Raw genomic sequence first — 22,969 nt, 5'->3', positions numbered from 1 at the left:
AGAAGGGGAGATACTTAAAAAGTTTAAATTGATTGAAATTTGTAATTTATTTTGAAATTTGTAATTTACTGCGGGGCGGGGGGGAGGAAAGTATTATTTAACTAAGTGGATAGTGGTACCAGTTTACAAAATAATGAAAATGGGAAGAGATCTAGCATATTGAAAGAATGATTTTTAGTTCAATTTTAAATAAATTCAGCTTGAGGTATGGATGCTTGGCTCTAAAGTTCTGGAATTCAACATAGAGATCTTGGATAGCTATAGATTTGGGACTCATCATGTTCTAAAAGCGATAATAGAACAGTGAAAATGAATTAGATCACTCAGAGTGGGGAAATAAGTCATTTGTCTTTTGGATGGTCTATTGCTTTGGCATAATGAATGAGATTTTAATGATATAAACAAAAATACTACAATGATATCAATAAAGAATTAATTTAATCTTTCTGGAAGGAGTTTGGGAATATTTCATATAGAGGATAACATTAAGACCAAGACTTAAGTACTCTTAGTACTGAAAAAAGTATTCTACTTATCAAAATTTTGAAAATGATGAATCAATATTATATTCAGAGTCAGTGTTAGGATTAGTATGATTCTTTGGACCATGAGAAACTCTGTTAGTCCTTTCTTTATCTCCCTTGTTTCATAGTTTTTGTCTGGATTCTTTTATGGAGAAAAAAATATTTCACTTTTCAGTTACAAAGTAAGCTTAAACATGCAAATGTCTGATTAAGTTAAATCTGATATGAATAAATATACATTTTGAAATCTGTCCTCTCCTACTTTGGGAAAGGGGTTAGAAAATTGGAAGATGGGGATGCTAAGGGAGAGGACAGCTCTAATGGGGGGAATGTAATAGAAGGGGAAGTCTAGAGGCAATAAATGTCACCTTACATTTGTGTCATGAAAATGCTATAGTTATACTCAGGAGGTGTGAACAAATAGAAAAAATTTAAAAAGGTCCTTCATGGCCTACATTAATTGTACACACTTTAGTGAAAACTCTATTCATGTGGGAAGATAATAAAGGAGTACTTCAAAGAGGGAATTTATAGTGGACATTAAAGGATGGATGAGGTTCTACAATGTGGTAAATACAATGAGGATATTTCAGACAAAGTTATCATTAATGGCTCTGTGTAATAAATTTATGTGTGAAAGAAAAAAAGAATTAAGATACCTATTACACTATGGTCATGTTTGAAGATTGTAGGAGAAATGGCTGGAAAGTAGCTAGAGGTCATATTATAAAATGTCTTTGATTCCATGATAATGTCTTTGGACTTAGTTCCATGGGAAATTAAGAGTTATTTGATGGTATTAAGCAGAAAATTGCATAATCAAAGTATAATTTGAAAACAAATCAAATAAAAGTAAGAATGGTGGTAAGGTGGTAAATTTATAAGTTCCTCGATGGCAGGGATCTTTGTCTTGTTCACTAAGTCCCACTTGAACTTGGTAGAGTGAATTACATTTTTTTTTTACATTTATTGATTTGCCAGCAATAAGTTTTTACTCATCTGGAATTTGGTCTATGGTAAACAATTTTACAATATCAATGAGATGCATAGATATGTTGAATTGATTCCAAAACCCAAGTGACACTTTAATATTATTATTGTTTGTTGAGAAGAGTGATTGTTGAGAAATATTTTGGTCACATACAAAAATAATATTTTAGAAAGAACTTAATTAGCAATGCTTTATTCCTCTCAACTGTGGAAACAGCATTTTCTTGCTATACATTTTAACAATTTTATATTTACCATTCATGAATCATTATATTGATTTGTATTTATCCATGAAAATACCAATTATATATCAATTTGGTTCTATTCATTTTTATATAAAGTGAACTAATGCCCTTCCTAGAATTGGTTGGATGTGGGGCGCCTGGGTGGCTCAGTTGGTTGAGTGTTTGACTTTGGCTCAGGTCATGATCTCACCGTTTGTGGGTTCAGGCCCCACGTAGGATTCTGTGCTGACAGCTCAGAGCCTGGAGCCTGCTTCGGATTCTGTGTCTAGCTCTCTCTCTGCCCCTCCCTCGCTCATGCTCTCTCTCTCTCTCTCTCTCTCTCTCTCTCTCTCAAGAATAAATAAAACATTTAAAAAAAAAAGGAATTGGATTGATGTAACTTCCATGCTTATAAAACTAGATTTTAGAGCTTCAGATTACCCAAGTAGAGCAAATGCATGATGATACGATGCTACCCTTGAATTTAATCATAGTATATAGTAAATGTTGGCATTTAGTTTTCTGCTCTGTAGGCCAAGTCTCTAACTGAGCCAGAGTGAACAAAGTGAGGTTCACTGAAATATTGAAGGTGATAGGAGAGGGCATTCACTAGGAGATAGGCATTACTTTGAGTTTCTCATTGTTTTTTTTTCTTTTTGTGGAACATTAATTCTTCAAGATTAATCTTGGACATGGCATTTAGAGACAAATCAGCTTGGGAATACCTATTTATTATCTCTCTTTCTCATAGAGTCTTCATGAACATTAATATGCTAAATGCTCTGAGAATTCTTGTAATAAGGAAACCTGATTATTTTAAATAATTTATATGTATATTAGACTGTATTTCCAAGGGATGCCTGGTAACATCCCAAGAAAATAGTTCCATGGGTCCCACTTTGAAAAATACTGATCTTACTTCACAGATAAGGTAGAAAAGTCTACAGAGACTAAGTCTCAAGTAACAGCCAGTTGGTTGTTAACAGAATAAAAACTAGAGTCCAGGTCTTCAGGTTCTATTTTCAAGCCCTTTATACCAATTTATGTTACCAAGAATCCTACATGCTCTGCAGTTAGAATTTAGACTAAGTGTACTTATATGACCATTAAAATTCACAGAAAGTAAAACAGGAATATTTCCTGCTGATATGACTGACATGTATTGACAAAAAATTTCACAAACGTTGTATAGCTTTTAAAATATCAATGTTAAAAACACTGATTTTCATTTCTCACTTTGACTTGAATAATAAATTTTTACTAATCAAGGGTCAGGTTACTTATTTCTCATTATTTTTACCATGTATGGAAAGAGTTCTCCTTCCCCCAGACTCCTATAGCTTTAGCAATGAATAGATTTAAGACAGCAAATGAAAGTTGAGAATTTAGTTTTGTAAGAGAATACTACTTCATTATTTCTGGGGTTGATGATGTGTTTTTAACCCCCTTTAATGAACTTGGGTATATTTGTAATTTATGTTATTAATAATAATTCTGAAAGATGATTTATTCAACTAATAATTTATTCAACCAGTAATTGTTGAGCACTTGGTAGCTATCAGACACTGTGGTAGGCTCTGTGATATATATTGGCAGTGAAAATATCTGTGTACTTAAGGAGCTGGTAATGAAGTTTAGATATTAAAGCTATTCTTTATTGAAATACATCAGCAAAAAAATAATAATAATTTTGTTAGAGTATCGTTTAGTGCCCCAAACTACTCAATATCAGCTCTGACTTCTTAAAATATGTACTTATATTCTTGAGTTATACCTGGCTTACTGCTAAACACAAATGAATAGAAATTGAATTTATCCATTTTAATGATGTCTTCAGTGCCTCTTCATTTTTAAAACAGCAAATGTTCTGTATAGACCACGTGTGAACATAAGCCCCCACACAGAAATGTGATTGCTTATAAGCCCATTATTTCATCAGCAACAGCATGGTTAACTGGTTATCTTAACAAGGCTGAAATTTCTGTGAAAACTAAATTTCATGCTTTCAGGCACAAAAGTGCGGGGCGCCTGGGTAGCTCAGTCGGTTAAGCCGCCGACTTCGGCTCAGGTCATGATCTCGCGGTCCGTGAGTTCGAGCCCCGCATTGGGCTCTGTGCTGACAGCTCGGAGTCTGGAGCCTGTTTCAGATCTGTGTCTCCCTCTCTCTCTCTGACCCTCCCTCTCTCTCTCTGACCCTCCCCCGTTCATGCTCTGTCTCTCTCTGTCTCAAAAATAAATAAACGTTAAAATAGATAGATAGATAGATAGATAGATAAAAAATAAAAAAAAGTGAAACTGACATCAAAGATATGCATCATGACACATGCCACCATTGATGTACAACTGAGGTTTAGTTATTGTAACAAACGTTGCCCTAATAATTCCCGATGGTAGACTCTTGGGAAAAGTGAATGCAAAAGTAAACACAAATTAAAAAAAATTCCTTATTTAGTGCTAAAGCAGAAGATTGATCTAAAACAAATGACAAATGACTTGTACTGGTTCACTGGGGAAAATAAGGACTTGGACTTTCTTTATTTATGGGCCCTGGAGAACCAACAAGTGAGCAAACAATTTTACATAAGACGTAGGTGTATAATTGAATGGAGGCATTCAACTATTTCTTTTGTTGGTCTACAAGGCGGTCTGCTTTATCTTTGATGGCCAAAGCTGCCTTCAGAGAGTTTGCAGCCTGTTGTGTCAGAGGGCCCCAGAGCCCTGAGTTCATTGTCATTTATATCTGTGGGCTAGGAAAAGGAAGAATATTAATATTCAGGAGTGTATCCATTACTATATAGGAGAATTACTTTCTATATAATACTGTTTGCTTCCCTTTTATGTTACTAAATGTGTGATTAGGCCCATGTAAGATCTGACCATGGTCTACTAAAAAATATATTTTATTTTCTGGACTCATGTACAAAATTTTCTTTAACATACTAGGATAAAAAGGGTTGTTCAGTGGTATATGAGTAAATTAGTTTTGTAGTAGTCTGGAAAATATGGCAGAAAGGGCCAGGAATATGGATTCAATTGGATCTTGAGTTCAAAACCCATCTTTAACTATTTGTAGTCTGTATCTTTGGGCTGTTAACTTCCTTGAGATTCATCTTACTTTCCTGTAAAATATAGCAACAACAATGATTTTATAAAGTGCTTTTGCATATTTGATTAGTGTTTAGTATGTCATTAATGATGAAATGATTGTAATCATTATTTGATCATTTACAGTGTGTGGTTGACAGCTACCAGACTACAATAGTTTTATTAGGATTGATTGTGTTATTGAACTTTGTATTTTCAGGATTGTGCTTATATGGATTTTGGTTTTTAATATCTTGATTCCTCCAGTTTCCTTTTTGGAAGTCAGAAAAGCATGGATTATTGAAAATAATTACGATTATTCCAACACTTTCCTCATCTTTAATTTAATGTTCACTTAATTCTGAGGCTATTATCTAAGTGAGTTATCCTGGTAATTGCTTAGGTCAGCAAGATTTTTTAGAGTCTTGTCATTTATTTAGGTTTATATCCAACTAAATTTAAAATTTTTTCATTCATATTTTCAAAGTCTGAATTTATGAACTGTAGTGCACAGTCTTTCAGAAACAGAAGCTGGAACTGTGGTAATCAGTATACCATAAGTCAATTTAAGTGAAAACCCTTTACCTTAAAGTAATTTCCCCCTTCCTTGGTTTGTCTTTACCATCTAAATATATGCACAACAGCTGGCTGTAAAAGTAGCCATTTTTTATATCAACAAGAAACAGGGACATAGATTTTTAAGGTTTAAAAATACCCCTTTACACACACTAATTGAAAATGTAATGATGAGAAGAAAATAAACAATCTAAGCATTTTTCTTTTCTAAGCTTCTAAGTGAGTAATAAATAATGTCAGATGCTATCCTGCATTCATATATTTAAAATTATCCAAATAAGTTAAATGAGATGGAAATAAAGGATCTAGTAATTACATTATTTTGTGGACAAAAATATTGATTAGACTATTAAAAAAAACTTTAGTACAAAAATATTGGCTCAAGACAGACTTTGAATGTAATTTTTATTTATTTATTTACTTATTTATTTATTTTATTTATTTATTTATTTAAATTTTATTTTAGAGAGTGCAGGTAGGGGAAAGGGATGAGAGAGACAGAGACAGAGACAGAGAATCTCAAGCAGGCTCCATGCTCAGCATGGGGCCTAGTGTGGGGCTCAATCCCAGGTTTTGACCTGAGCCAAAACCGAGAGTTGGACATTCAACCAACTGAGCCACCCAGGCACCCCTGAATACAATTTTTAAAGCAAAATTGTTGACAATTAAAGGATGCTTGCCAATTCAGCAATGACCAAAGAGGGAATTTGTGATTTATAATTTCAAAGGAATTTCTAGTATACTTGCATAGTCAGAACTTAAGGAGGGAAGGTGGGTGGGGGGATGGGTTAAATGGGTGATGGGCATTAAGAGTGAGGAGGGCACTTTTGGGGATCAGCACTGGGTTTCATATGTAAGAGATGAATCACTGGGCCTTATTTCTGAAGCTAAGACTACACTCTATGTTAACTAACTTGAATTTAAATTAAAAAAAAAAGTTGTTGAGGGATTTGAGATGGGAATTGACACAGGCTTTTCCTCAAAATAGCAATTTTGAATTCATTTTGAAATATGGTTATTTCCCAATAAGATTAGACAGGTATATCTCACTCTCACCTTGTTTTCTGTGTTTAAATACAAAGTGGAGTTTAATTAGTGGCACTATTGGTGATTTGCTTACTATAGTTGCCTTCCTGCCCATTAATAGCTGATTGGTATAACCAACTCATTTCACAGAGGTCACTGAGCATTTGTTAGGTAATGGTGACTTCCAGGCATTACTGAAGACGAAAGACAAATGTTTCTCATTATTTGTAAGAAAATTTGGGGTTTGGCAAAATCAAAAGTATACATTGCCATGAATGGCTTCCTTTAATTATTGGACCAATGTGTATTTCAAAGAAAAATGAATACATTCATTTACCTATGACTCAATGAAATGCCACTTTTAAATCTATTAACTCTCCATAAAGCACTATATTTTATAACTCATCTCTTTTTTCTTTTGTACTAGTACATGAAAAATAAAGTAGGGCTTAAAAGTACTGCACAGTGTTGATTTGAAATTCTGAAAACATGCATGTGATAAGCTCATGCTTTAGAGAAAGCAAAGAGAAAAGTACGATAGCTTCTTTCAAGGGATTATAATTAGAGAGACCAATTAGAGAAAAAAAAGATGCATGTGTATACACAGCATGACACATATGAAGTCCTTTTGATTCAGACGACAGTCGTAGATTAAGGAACTCGGGAGACAAGCAAGCCAGGAAACAATAGGCTCGTGTGCTCAGTATTGATTGCAAAGACAATTGTGAAATATTGGTAACAGAATAAAAGCTGAGGAAAGTGTGGCTGTATTTCAAACATGATTTTTACAAGGCAGTTTGCGCTTAACTAACTTGCTGGGCTGCTTGAAAATAATGCAGTGTGAAAGATAAGAGAAGTGGACACAGTACACTTCGATTTTCATAAAAGATTTTGACAGCTTCACGTGAGAGATTAATGGCTAAGGTAGAGAATCATAGAATAAACAGTAAAGAGTTCCTTACATAAGATAGCAGTTCAAGAGTAAAACAGAGTCTTTGAGGATAAAAATATTTGAAATACAAAGAATTTCAAATGTAGTAACCTTTAAAAGTTTAGGGGACCCTTCATGGTGTATTTCTAACGTTAAAAAGCCCTGCATGTACATTATTTCTCTTTTCTTTTTCTAATTTATTATTGCCATACATTTATTATGTGTAATTATGTTTCCCAAATATATACTATGTTAGATACGAATTATACTAAAAGCAATTGCTAGTATGTTCAGCAAGGAAATACAGATAATTTAAGGACAGTGAATCTCAGGGTTACCTTTTGCTAAGAAATGGAAGACTTTTTGCCCCAAACTAGAAACTCTAAACTAAATGACAAAAATGTCAATAATATTTAACTAAGAATATGTTTGGAGATCATCAAGTAAAAATTTAAAAGCCCATTTTGTATTTGTAAGGATGATAACTTAAAATTTCATTTTGTTCTGATCAAATGAAAACCAAATGAGTAAAGTTTTCCTGTGTTTAGACAAAACATTTGTTCATTTATTAAATACATTTTCGTTAGGTCTACTCCTCACTCACTTTTTATGTAACCTAGCCCCAGAGTTTTTCTCACATGTTCCAGAAATTTAGGAAAGAAAATATTGCCATACGAGTGGCTTCCATTTGTTTTTCTGAGATAAATAGCATTTCTGCTTTCAGCGCACGGAAGCTAGAATTTTGCATTAGTGTTATTTTTATAGGACAACGAACAACCAGTAAACTCTGTAGACAGTGGGCATGCCCATTTGTTCCAAATGATATATTCCACTTTGAACCATAGAGGAAATCCCAAGACCCATGTGTATGCTTCGATTTAGGATAACCAGGAGCAAAGGAATTACAGTACAACAGGAGTCGTACCAGTGCTACCTCTTGTACTAAACCCTGACCCTGTTCCCTGACCTATTCCCACCTCATTCCTGTTTCCAGCACTTTGTGATTTCTTCTCTTTAATGCACCATTCATGCAATATTTTAGAGTTTTTACAGTATTCAAAACACACACCCATATATATATATATATGTATATACATGTATGTATACATGTATATACATATATATATATACATGTATATATACATATATATACTAATTTATATATTACTAATAAGATAGCATAATTTACTATATTATAGTATTTACTATATTTACTATTTACTATATTTACTATATTATAGTATTTACTATATTTATAATTTACTATATTATAGTATTTACTATATTTTACTACAATTTACTATATTATAGTATTTATATATATATAAAATACTAACTATGTGACTGACACTGCACTCATTTCTGGGCCTCACAATGAATAAGTCAACCATGGCCCTTTACAGTTTAGCAAGGCCAGTAAATGATTAAACAAGCAATTTTACAGTGGGGGTTAATAAAGCAAGATAGTTAATGTGCTAGGGGCAATGCAAGCTTTAAGAGAGTTCTATTAAACTTATCTAAGGGGGTGCCTGGGTGGCTCAGTCGGTTGAGCGTCCGACTTCAGCTCAGGTCACGATCTCGCGGTCCGTGAGTTCGGGCCCCGTGTCGGGCTCTGGACTGATGGCTCAGAACCTGGAGCCTGCTTCCGATTCTGTGTCTCCCTCTCTCTCTGCCCCTGCCCGGTTCATGCTCTGTCTCTCTCTGTCTTAAAAATAAATAAAACGTTAAAAAAAATTAAAAAAAAAATAAACTTATCTAGGGCATGGAACAGAGATGTCAGGAAGAGCTTCCCAAAGAAACAGCATCTAAGGTTAGATGTTAGGTCTTGTCACCTGCGACAATTTAGTGAATCCTCATAAAATAGTCCTTTAACGTGTGTATTACTGTGCCCATTTTCAAGAATCACATGTGAAGCCTCAAAAAAACTGAAAATTTCTCAGACTAGTAAGTGTCAGGAAAAACTGTGATTCAACCCATGTTGCTCTAAATTCAGGGTACAATTATCCTTGGAGAAATCACATCAACATTTCCTCGGGTTCCAGTTCACCTTTTTTAGAGAGCATTATAGTGGTAGTTTTCTTCTTTGCTCTTCAGGTTTACTTTTCAGAGTGACTTGAGAAAGTAATGGCAAAATCACAGAATTTTGACCTTGAGAAATGATTTAGTCATGGAGATGAGAAAATATGCAGCAATCCAGTAAGGGAAGGTCCAGCCAGAAATTCATGGCTGAAGTTTCAGCTTTGCAGAAGTCACAGTGGAATTTTACATCCCTCGGAGGCACTTGCCTTTCGGAGCCAGCCAGGCACTGAGATATGATGGGTCCAGCTGTCCATTAGATACTACTGCTGGATGGATTCTCAAGCAAGAAATGCATTGATGTTTGGGGAGGTTCTGGTACTTTCTGTAGGAAGAGTTTGGATGAAATGAATATTGGCTATATATTTAATTTTTTTCATCATTTACTATTCTCATAATTATAAATATTCATTTTTATTTCTTACTTATTTTAGCCCCAAATGTCTTCTCTCTCTCTCTCTGTCTCTCTGTCTCTCTGTCTCTCTCTCTCTCTCTCTCTCACACACACACACACACACACGTACACATAAACACACTTCTTGAAGCACACACATATCTCTTAAAGCAACAAAGATTTAAGAATAACAAAAGTGTTTGGGACAACTGAGTAACTCAGTCAGTTAAGCTTCTGACTTTGGCTCAGGTCATGATCTCACAGTTCATGAGTTGGAGCCCCGCACCAGACTGTGTGCTGACAGTGTGGACCCTGCTTGGGATTCTCTTTCTATCCCTCTATCTCTAAAAATAAATAAATAAACTTTAAAACATACTTAACATATGAAAATAAAAGAATAACAAGAGTTTCTCATAGAGAAACAGTAAATGTATTTTAGATTTCTCAGAAGGAAAAGAAACCCAAGAGATCACCAACACGTATTTAAAAATATTGAGTAAACAACAGCAACAAAAAAGAATAGTCAACCTTATGAATTTTAGCAAAATTAAGACATTATTATTTGTATTAACAGGCTGTATATTTCTAGTTTATTGATACCTGCATGTAATCCTACCTGCAATTATAATACAGCCCGTCTCACCCAAGTTTTGTTTTTAACAGATTACCAGCAACTCTAAACTAGAATTAACACAAAAGGAAAAGACTTTTTTAAGCAACTATCCTTAAAAAGTAAATGTTCTTTATAAAGAATGTCTTTGGGGTGGGACACCTGGGTGGCTCAGTCAGTTAAGCATGTGACTTGATTTTGGCTCTGGTCATGATCTGATGGTTCATGAGTTTGAGCCCTGGGTCAGGCTCCATGCTGATAACTCAGAGCCTGTTTGAGGTTCTGTCTCTCCCTCTCTCTCTGCCCTTCCTCCCACTTGTGTGTGCACATGCGCGCACATTCTATCTCAAAATAAATAAATAAACATTTAAACTTTTTTATCTTAAGGGGTGCCTGGGTGGCTCAGTCGGTTAAGCGTCCAACTTCAGCTCAGGTCATGATCTCACGGTTCGTGGGTTCGAGCTCTGCACTGGGCTCTGTGCTGACAGCTCAAAACCTGGAGCCTGCTTCAGATTCTATATCTCCCTCTCTACTCCTTCCACCCCCCCTCTCTCTTTCTCTCTCTCAAAGATAAATAAATAAACATTAAAAAAATAAAAAAAAATTATCTTAAATTCTTATAATGTAAAAATTATAATTTTTTATGTATGTTCTTTCCTAAAAATGACCTGCCTGAGAGTAGATCTGTGGATGGTTGGTTCCAGGTCCTACCTCCTGCTTTCACCATTGTCTTTTACAACTTACACCATTGTCTTTTACAAAATCTCATGAATGTGCAGAAAAATCAAGGGGCATCACCCAAAGTGTAAAACCTTCAGGTCACAAAGGCAAGCTTATTGTTGTTGATGTTGAGACAATGAATAATTCTGGAGTCCAGTAAATCCTTTTGTAATTTAGGCAATTAAAACTTTACTTTCAACATAGCTACAGCTCACTTTGGCAGCACATATACTAAAGTATATATATATATATATATATATATATATATATATATATTCAGAAAGATATAATAGGATTATACACTGATAGAGCATTAGGAATTATTTTTGGTAATGGATTACCAGAATTACATCACTCCGATGAAGTTAAGGATTTGAGTATCACTGTATCAGGACTCTTTCCATTCTTATAGTGTTATTTAGGAACACAAGGTTTGTCAGAATTGATTCTGGACCTTGATTCATGTAAGCAAATAGTATGCTCATTTGAGCAAGAAAGTTTTGCTCATATATCTAAATCAAACCACTTCATTAACACATCCATTATTAACTATGTAAAGTAAAAACAAAAGCTTAATAAATAAGTATCAAAATGTGATCTATTTCTTTATAATTTGATTAGTTATGCATTATTAATAATTGTGAAAATAAATTCATCCAGAATATTTTTCACTTAGATTCTTACAGTTACAGAGCTCTCTTAGATACTTTATATGCTTAGTTTTATCGCAGAGAAGATAAGGCACCAATAAAATACTTTTAAAATTTTGCAAAAAATTTACTTAAGATTATATTACATGACAGAAGTAGAATGGAAGTATGAGTTTGAGGATAAAAAGAAACAATATCGCATTAAAAAATAGAACTTGTCCTTTTTTTTTAAGTGGATGGTAGTGAATATCAAATCACTGTGTTATTTAGATTTCCATGGACACATTAGAAGTGAGAAGTAACAGGTTTATTATAAAATAACCATATTTATAGTAACCAGAAATTATAATTTTTGCAAACACATCAGATTATAATAAAAAATTAGGGAGCAATTTAAAAAGTAAAGGCGTTTACATAGGATAGAAAATAATTTTAGGGACTGCAAAAGCAAAGAAAACAGTTGGTAACTTTTTTTTCCTCTTACTGAGTTTGGGAACATCATTGTGCTCATGTAATCTCCAAATAGAGATTCATATAATCATGTTCTAGAGTTATGAGGAAAGTTAACTCATAAAACTGTATATAATTATAAAGTATTTGCAGTTATATATTTTCTTTATAATTTTATAAATCTATATCCCAGGCACAGTCTGATTTGATCTTACCAAAATTGGAGTTACTTATTACAGGTGCTACTATTTTCATTTTGCAAACAAGTAAGTAGAGCTTTAACAGAGGTTGAATTGCTTGCCCCAAACTATAACTGGTAAACCAGGGAGTTGGTTTCTAAACATTAAGTGTTCAGTCTCAATATAACGTTTTTTTTAAAAAAATATAATACCGGGGCGCCTGGGTGGCTCAGTCGGTTAAGCGTCTGACTTCAGCTCAGGTCATGATCTCACAGTTCGTGGGTTAGCGCCCCGCATCAGGCTCTGTGCTGACAGCTCAGAGCCTGGAGCCTGTTTCATATTCTGTGTCTCCCTCTCTGTCTCTGACCCACCCCTGTTCATGCTCTGTCTCTCTCTGTCTCAAAAATCAATAAACGTTAAAAAAATAAAAATAAATAAAATAAAAAATGTAATACCAAATTTCTTTTTTTCTACATATTCTGCTTATAAGATGGGAAGTTGAAGGTAAATAAAAAAGCCTTTCTCGAAGCTCAAGGGTGGGAAAATAGAAGTACTTTAAGATATGTCTCATTTATCTATAAAATTATTTCTTGTGATCCAGCCCTTTGCTATGACTATGTAGATAAATAATGTTTTGATGTATCAAGCCAGGCTCTACAAATGCTTCTTTTTTCTTTCTTCCCCTTAGGTTTGGTATCACAGGGTTTTTGTTGGTGGTGATGGTGACGGTAGTTTGTTTTATTTTTAAACAAAGTTAACCATAGGAAGGTAGGTTAGTAATAGTTACCCTGATTTACATGCTTACCACATAATGGTCTCCATCTTGAACACCTTAAACAAACTAATATGATCCTCATAACAATCTTGTCAGATCAATAATTTTACTAACCCCCTTTTACAGGTGAGAAAATTGAGGTAAATTAATTTTCTCCAGATTCCACAGCTAGTACCCAAGAAAGCTGGCATTTGAACTCCAACATAAAGTATAATTAATCACTGTGCTGCCTCTCAAGGACAAATAATTTGTCTGTGTGATCTAGCAAAGACTGAAACTTGAGACTACTTTTTAACTTTTAGCATCTTTTGAGGAAATATAATTAGTTTAAATTTGTTTGCAGGAAGCAGATGGAAAAAAAAAGTACATTTTTTTTTTCCTCAGGGGCACATTTCCTAATTTATATTTTAAGGCATAGCTCATACTGAAATATGGTTTAGTCAATTTGCTCAAGAGAAGACAGATAAATATGGATTAATGGCTACTTTAGTTAATGATTGCAAGTCTGGCTTTAATTAATTGTGCTATGTAGCCATTCTTTACTCGTAAAATAAAATTTGTGCTCAGAATATTTTTACTAGAAAAAAATTCAAGAAGAACAATCCAACAGTGACCAGCAGAATGTTTAAAGATCAACATAAGCAGAGAGGAAGAGAAAGAATAACTTTTATAATTCTTATTGTTTTCTAAATTTGAATATTCATTAATGCTATAAAAAAAGTATCTACTAATTACTTTAACAAAAGAGAGGAGTATAGAACTTTTCTGTTTATCCATTTGGTGGTATATTTCTTATTTCATCATCTGTATTTATGTGCAAATAGAATACTTTCTAAATGACTTAAACAGAAAGATGGTTGATGGAAGGAGGTGGAGTTGCTGATATTGCTTTTAGTACAGAATTCCATTTTATTTTTCCCCTTGTTTTGAGAATGAGGTGTCTATACTTGGCTCCATCCCAAAAAGGATGTAATAGAGAGGTTTGCCTAGACCCTAGAGCTTTCTCTCAGTCACTTTCCTGGGCCTGATTGCATTCTCCCTCTCTGATACTGCTATTTTAAACCTCCCCTGCATGCATTCTGAATGTAGTGTTCATTCCCTTTATAGCTCCTGAGGTGAAAGTCCAACTTCTCCAGGAAGCAGCTGCTGGGGAGACAGTACTGCAGACAAATTCTCCACACAGCGGTTCAGAGCACCTGCCAGTTAACAGAAAATTTGAAGTCCTTCCAGATCCATATATCTCACATTCAAGTCCATGTGGGAGAAAGCAAGCTGGTTTAGTTGAATTCAAAAACTAAAAAAGTAGAAAAGACAAAGCAATTTCCAATTTGATTCATGAGTAAAGCCTTTTGAGCAAACCTAGTCCTAAACTAACTTTTCAAATATGTAGCACCTCTTCTCATTACATTCCCTGTTTAATTCATCAATCCTGCATTCATGCATGCACCATTCTTAATTACCTCCCTCTCAAAATGCTTTTGTTAGTGTTAAGTGAGATCATATATTAAAACATTTCCTATACTTCTTAACCCATAGTCATCATTCAGCAAATAGAATTTATTATTATTATTATTATTATTATTATTATTATTATTATTAGCAGAAGATGATAGTTAGACCTCAGTAACGACTTTACTATTTTCTTCAGTCATAATGTACAGGCTCTTTTCACTCTGTCCATACTTATTTTATGTAATAAATGTTAATGTATATGTTGAATCATTTACAGATAATGTCTTAAAGAATTAAAAATGTAAATATTTCTTAGCAGTGACCCTTCTAAACACAGACATGTATGCTTATATGGAAGCTTGATTTAAGTAAGTCAATGGAAAGAATAAGATAAAGTAGCATTATAGAAAAGCATGGTTTAATTATAAGTTAAAAAAAATTGATGTTAATGTTTAGAATTTAGTGATTAATCCAAATCCAACTTCTAATGATTTTTAGCCATTGAAAATGTTGGATTAAAATGTGTTATTAAATATAGTCTTAAATACTTTAAATAGTGCATTAAAATAAGACTAGAAGGTATGGGTTTACACTCTCACTTGATCATACTAAAGTTCCCATCTTTTAGGAATGAGGTATAGTTTTGTATGAAAAAAGCAAGAAGCATTTAAAAAGCTTTATTATTTTTAGGTTTCCCTCCCTCTGTTTTACAATATTAAAAGTATATAAGTTGTTTGGGAATTTGGTCTTATAACTAGATAGTAGCTGATAATCTCTATCTTTCAACCTCTATCTTTCAACCTCTTATCTAAGATATTTTTAATATAGCTTTATTATTGCAAGGAAGTGCTAGAACAAAATTTATGGGAAAGAGACTTATTTCTCTTGCAAAATAAGAAATCAACGTTATTTGGTATTTTGTTTTACTCTTTTGTTACTATAAGTAAAATATGTCCCAAACGACATAATTTCCATTCTAAAAATAAATGTACATGTGTAATTAATCATATTAATATAAATATTACTGAGGTAATGTGGAAGATTTAATGCACTTATTTCATAGTTATTTCCATTCATTACAAATTTCAGTAAGCAGGTCATCTGTGAGTTACTTACCCTCTCTAGCCCTTACTTTCTCCTTTGTAAATTGGGCATTATGATAGTACTTGACAGTAGCTATATATTTTAAAGGATTGTTGTGCAGGAATATATGCAGTGGTCTTACAACAGTATCTGGCAGGTAGTAATATTAATATACTATTATAGGTAACATGCAACATTGTGAACCATTACCTGCAGAAATGCATTTTCACTTACATATCTCTTAAAAATACTCAAAGCATAATTCCCATCATCTGGAGGTGTGGGTACTTCAGTAAACAACTAAAACTAATTGGACAAATTGCCAATTTTGTGGATTTACTTTGAGAAAGTTTCACATATCCTGCATATGCCAAAATAGAAAGATAATATTTGTTTCTGCCCCAGAGTGGTTTCCACCATAGTAGTAGTGAAGAAGAACTAGAAATATTAAATCAACCTATAGCATATGTAGTATGCTATATTATATATGTTATATATTCATATATTATATGCTATAATGTCTAACAAATATTTTATATAATTTACATATTATGTACATATATATACATATATGTCTATCCACATTCATATCTATGATATTTTACAGAGTGTTGTCATGAAAGACATTAGGAAGGGAGTGTCTTAAAAACAAAGGCAAGTGGGAGAAGGGATACAATTTGTTCTGTTTAATCTCTTACTTCTCTTACTTCGTTTCGGCCTGGAAGCCAGGACATCAAAATTCTCTTTGTATGAGAAATTAGAATGGTGATTGTATGGGGTTGTGAATTTTTGATTTTTTTCTGTATGCTTTTGAAAGCTCTTCTGTCAAATTTAGAACTTTGTGATGCAATGAAAAGACAGCTGTGAAGGTAAGCTGGCCAGCTCCTTCACAGGAATATCATTTTCACATGGTTTAGTTTTGAATCCAAGAGAAGGAGCACTTTTCTCCTTTTATTAGTCAGTACCTTTAATAGGCGCTTTCATTAATCAACATGTCTTGAGAAAAGCTGGTCTCTTTCCATAGAGCTGAATACATCCTGCTGTGTGGGGTCCTGGTAATGGTGCTAAGGCTTATGATTTTGGAATGTGTTACAGGGAATTAGAGATATGAAAGAGAAAAATCAATCCTCAGCAGCCAGAGGCTTTTTTTTTCTTACTAGAACTTTAAAAAATAATAAATAACCTAAATATGCTAATTTCCACCGAACTTTCTGATATATCCACGTTTCAGATTTAATCATCACAGGAGGTAACGTCACATACAGTGTCTATTTGAATCATTCCAACATCATTTTGATCAACTAGCAGCTCACCAAACAGGACTCTATACCCCCAGATTAGGACCTGCCCAGTAGTATATAGTGATATCATTTATAAATGAGCTCCTTAAAAGAGTTCAGGGACAGCAATGCCATCCTTATTAGAAAAGCAGTAACACTCTTAAGCCCAGGTTTATATATTTAACAACCATGAGACAAAATTAAATATTCAGGTTATTTTCTATACATCTTCCAGCAACCAGATGTTTGGAACTATGATTACAAAACATCCAGATGATTGACTGAAAATGTAAGTGTTTGTCATGATATTTGGCATGGTATTAACACAGCTTATGGTGACGAGTATATTTTTGGAGATGTTTCACTCATCTCCCAATGAAGTAGGTAGTCTAGCAGATTTTTAAAGTGGAAAAAAAAATGCTTTCAAGAAAAGCCATGCTATACTCAATTAAAGGATATATGTTAAGAAAAGGATGCATTCATTATTGAACATTTTTTATCCAGATTATTTCATTGTCTGTACTTCAAAGGGATCCTAAGATCACTGAGATCACTAGCTGTTAAAAATGCCCATGTTGGGAGTTCAGAGAGGAAAAAAGATTTGAGTTTGTGACCCAAGAATTGTTGCCCCATACCCACATTAATGATCACCAACCTCTCCCTCACACATTAATTCTTCATCATATAGTCGGAGAAGCCCTCACCCTTGCCGCTATCTAACTCTAGGAATATATAGCATAGTCTACCACCATGGTTGAGTTCAGGTGGACTGGCTTCATTCCAGACACAATTTCTCAGTACCTTTGTGTCTTCATTGTTAAAATGAAGACATTAGTATCTGGCTTTTATAGCGTTATATGAAAATTAAATAGGATAATTTGAAGTGCCTAAGTGCCTAGTACATCCTAAGCAGAATATTCAGTAATTTAAAGTGGTTCCTGAAGTATAGGGTCAAATGTAGTTCTTTCATATTTCAAGTAGTTATGAGCCTAGGTCACTTTTTTTTTTTAATGGTCACTTAGTTTTGAAAGAGAGATGGTGAGGGGCAGAGAGAGGAGGAAACAGAGGATCTGAAACAGGCTCTGTGATAACAGCAGAGAGCCCAATGTGGGGCTGGAACTCATGAACCATGAGATCATGGCCCGAGCTGAAGTCAGATGCTTAACCAACTGAGGCACCCCGGCGCCCCAAGCCCAGTTCTCTTCTGCCCCAGACCTACCACTTAACTCTCTTCAGTGAGGTTGGTTTCCACTCATTGTCTCAGATTGCTTAGTCATCCTATAGATCGTATAGCAATTATTGTTTGTACCACATATATTTGCATTTAATTATATGCTATCATAACTTAATGTGGGCATGACTTTGCTTTCCCAAATAGGTTGCACTTGGGAAATTTTTATACACTTTACCATATTATTATTTCTTCTTCTAAAAGTATCTTAATTTTTGCCTTCATTCATCCATTCAACAAATATTTATATTTATTTTCAATTATATGTAGGCCCCTGGAATATACAGAAGTGACCAGACAAAGGCCCTGGATGTTACTTCTAGCAGGGAGAAACAGAAAATAAACCATCAATTGAGTAGATAATGCTTTTCTTGAGAGTGTTGGGAATAGTGGTGTTACTTTTGCTATGTTTTAAATTAATTTATTTTTGAGAGTAGGGAGAGGGGCAGAGAGGGGAAGAGAGAGAATCCTAGGCAGGCTCTGCACCGAGTGGGACTCAGTCCCAAAAACCGTTGAGATCATGACCTGGAGTGAAATTAAGAGTCAGATGCTTAACCAACTGAGCCACCCAGGCACCCCTGATTTTTCTATTTAATAGGAACTTGAGTAAAGGCCTAAGGAAGATAGGAATAAGTTATGCAGATATCTGGGGGAAGAGAGTTCTAGACAGAACAGCAAATGCAAACTTCCTGAGGCAATAGCATGCATGGCTTGTTGGAAGCCCAGCTAGAGGACCACAGTCTAGAACAGAGTAACCTGGAGAAGAGTGGCAGCTGGTAAGGTCAGGAAGGCATCAAGGGACAAGACTCCATAAGATCCATGACCACTGTCAGGATTATAATTTTCATATGAATGAAATAGGAAGGGGTATGGATGATCTCATTTAAACTCTAAAAGTTCATTTTTGTTTATTGTACAAAGAATACACCATGCTAGAGGAGTCAAGGGTAGAAACCAGAGATGCTTGGGCAATTGTAATAATCCAATTACAACAATTTAATTATTATATCTTCATTTACTATTCTGCATGATGGCTATTCATGAGTATACTTTATCATCCTACCTAAGTTACAAATTTTGTACAGGTCAGGATTCCAACATGTTTATATTTTTAGACATTAGAATTCTTAACACAGAAAATGTTTTTTTGGCGTCCAAGGAATGCAAAACTAAATTATCATCACTTCTCATCCTTCTTTAACCCCTCCTTACATACCTTCCCCACTCTGCCACACCCAGAATATCTTCCTTCCTTTCAGAATTCTTCCTAATACAGTGTGCACATGTCAGGCAGCATCTCCTTCTATTGTAAAGGAAAACAAAAAACAAAACAAAGCAAAACTAGAGTGGGTGTGAAGAACAAAGATATGTTAAAAAGGAAGAATACACAGTCCTAATTCTTAAGGAAACGTGTGTGTTTGACCAATTTCATATATTTGATATAATTATCTCCTAGTTCACCTTAAAACTATACATATTTTATAGAAATATCTTATGATTTTATGAAATAGAATGCCATTCCTAGGTCTTGCTTTCCCAATTTGTAGAATTCCACTTATGGTAATTTTAGTAATTTAAATTTTAGCTAAATAGTGTAATTTGAGAATATTTCCACAGAAATCCAAGGAATTAATACCAAATTTTGTTTTGTTTTGGTTTGTGTGTGTGCGTGTGTGTGTGCGTGTGTGTGTGTCATTCAAGGGTTTTCCTAATGTATGTCTTGAAAAGCTTTGGGTTGGGACCAATAACAATTATAAAATATAGTTACCCAGGCAAGGAGACATAAAAAGCTCCTTTTTCATTTTTCACAGTGTAGACGGTGAATTCTGTTCTTTGATGATCCCTGATATGCCAGAGCAGAGGAGTAGTGCTTATGCTAAGACCAGGAGTTATAACCCAGATTTGGTCTATGAAAGTTTTAGTATCTAAAGGCCAGTTAATCTCTGTGGTCTTCCAGATACCTCCCCAAATAAAAGTAAAGCTGTTCCTGCCTCAAGGGAAAGGAAAATGCCGGGCAGAGTATTCTAAATCAGACTTTCATGGTAAAATACCCATTAATAATTAATTTTCTGCTTCCTTTAGAATAGGACAGGTTAAGCAGTTGGTCACATTTAGTAAATAAGAAATTACTTGCAGTAATTTCTACAACATTCTGATCATCTTTCCATTTCTGAAACCTATTTTAAAAGTCTTTGATCTACATTAAGGAGGAAAGGACATTGAATATAGAAATATAAGACTTGATTATGAATTCTACTTTGTCACCTGCTAATAGTGTGGCTTGGGCAAGTCATTTAACCTAAACATTGAATTTATTTTTTAGTGATGAATTGGACATAGCAATCCATACCCCACAGGGTATGTAACGAGCACCAGACAGGATAATGTGTGAAGGCCATGAATACAGAGGTCACACAATCAACACTTGATGAGCCCATATATTAAATACAAGCATTGTAATGATCACAGTCCTAGTAGTGGTAATTCAGTTCTACCCAATACATGTAGACACGTGATCTTTTGAAATGGGAAATATGTCCCCTCTACCTTTTTCTACATATCATTAAGAATGACAATATACCGTAATTGTTTAATTATGTCATTAAAGTGAGTTTTATTTTCTTCATTAATTACATAAGGAAAAGCTTTTCAATTAATAATGACCTTTATGACTTTACTAGTTTGGATTCTGTAGATGGTGAAACTGCCTGCAAATTAGATTCTGCAGTGTACCTTGTTCCTTATTTTTTCACCCACTGATTAGTTTTATACAGTTGGCAACAGCCTACCCTGTTGCATTCAGCTTGCAATTTTGTAGCAATCTCAAACACTGTGTTCAATCCCCCAAGGTGTTCTGTAGAAATGCTGTCAAACTATTTCGATGTATGTGTATTTTCATTCTGTGGCTGTGCTTTGTACTCATTTAAGAGAACTAGTGTTTAATTTGTATCAGAACGTTTTCAAGATGAAACATAGAATTCCAGGTCTCAGCAAATTCACTGATATATGACCACAGCTTCCTTCTGTTGTAAATCATGATGTCTGACTTCTATTAGATACAAAGCTATATTTTTGAATCTTGTTGTAGAATACAACTTTGAATAAATGGCATCAAAATTGGCCTGAAAATCCACTAATTGTCATCAGGCTTGCTATCATCATCTGGCTCTAGTCTACCTTTCCAATTTCATCTCTCACCCCTCCTACCCTATATCCCATGCGTATTTGTACTTCCTTGAAATGTATAACTTTCTCTCACCTTCCTCTGGTGTTACCCACATATGACCTCTGTCTAAATGTCATGTCTCCTGTTCCTTACCCTTTATTCCAGGCATTTCCTGTTCCATAAAGCATTTCTCTATACCCCCAATACCCCTTCTGAGTCAAGTAACTCTTTTGTAACTTGTGCCTGATTTAATAAAATATTCTTTCTGTATATAGTATTGATTGATTTGCTTGATTAGCTTCCTTACCAGACTAAAAGTTTTAGAGAGCAAGGGTAATATCATGTGTAAATCCCTAAATGGTAGATGCTTTGTAAATGTTTCTTGGACAAATTAATTCTTCCTAGAAAGACTATGTATGGTCAGTTTATTGAAAAGACAGCAAGAATTTGCTACTAAAAATACCATATAAGCCTTGTCTCATTTAATTATAAGAGCAATATTATCAGTAAAATGCAGTTTACAGTTTCAGAATACAAGCTTACCACTCTGCAAATGCATAATTTAAAAAATTGACATGATATGGTACTATTCTATGCTTTCTCTCTAGTATCTAGTGCATTATATTCGAATTGGATTTGGTTAAAACAGGCCAACTCATGGACCTTTTTTTCTACTTCTTATAATTTCAAAGAAAAAAAATGTTTCAATGTTGAAAATTATTACTTGAACTATTTTAACTTAATTTAAGTTTACTCATCATCCAGAGAGAATGAAAAAGGATTTTGACTGGCTTCAAGTTAAAACATGTGCATGTCATCACACACACGCACACACACACACACACACACACACACACACACACACACATTTAAAACAAAAGAAAACCGTATGCAGGTATTGTTTCACATTTACATTGGGAATGGAAGATGTACCAGTGTGTTCATATGTTCGTATCTTCTGCATTACTGTCTGATATTTGCATTTGATGCAGCACTATAATTCAGCATACGGACATGCACTCGGAGCAAAGATAACGTTGTCTTTCATTTTCATTTTGATTAATAGTGTTCTGTCTCTGGTAATTTGTAGGTGTTATTTGGAAGATGGAGCTTCAAAGGGTGCCTGGCTGAACCGGTCAAGTATTATTTTTGCGGGAGGTGATAAGTGGTCAGTGGATCCTCGAGTTTCAATTTCGACATTGAATAAAAGAGACTACAGCCTCCAGATACAGAATGTAGATGTGACAGACGATGGCCCGTACACGTGTTCTGTTCAGACTCAACATACACCAAGGACAATGCAGGTGCATCTAACTGTACAAGGTACGCATTTCTGTAAGTGCTATATTGTGAAGGACTGTACTTAAAACAGGGTTCAATATTTAGATATCAGAATGACTCAGAAGTAACTGACATTGTTGAAAGATATGTTGTCATTATCTTCAGGGATTTATCTTCCTAGATTCCATTAAGTGTAATGGCTATTATAGATGTACAAATCCCGACTTGCCAAGATCAAAAATTATCCATTAACACCACATTATGATT

At 34.3% G+C, this 22,969-nt stretch overlaps 1 protein-coding gene across 1 annotated transcript in view; it reads left to right on the top strand.

The window, feature by feature from the left end:
• NEGR1 (neuronal growth regulator 1) overlaps positions 1–22,969 on the top strand; it is an 840,003-nt gene that overhangs the window by 335,999 nt on the left and 481,035 nt on the right. Inside the window, exon 2 of the mRNA XM_027058871.2 lies at positions 22,512–22,744. Coding sequence (XP_026914672.1) covers positions 22,512–22,744 — 233 coding nt within the window. The remainder of the gene's footprint in view (positions 1–22,511; positions 22,745–22,969) is intronic.

This window comes from Acinonyx jubatus, chromosome C1, assembly GCF_027475565.1.
Source record: "Acinonyx jubatus isolate Ajub_Pintada_27869175 chromosome C1, VMU_Ajub_asm_v1.0, whole genome shotgun sequence".
Taxonomy (NCBI): Eukaryota; Metazoa; Chordata; class Mammalia; order Carnivora; family Felidae; genus Acinonyx; species Acinonyx jubatus.
Note: the sequence above shows the minus strand (reverse complement) of the source record. Positions and strands in the feature narration are given on the sequence as shown.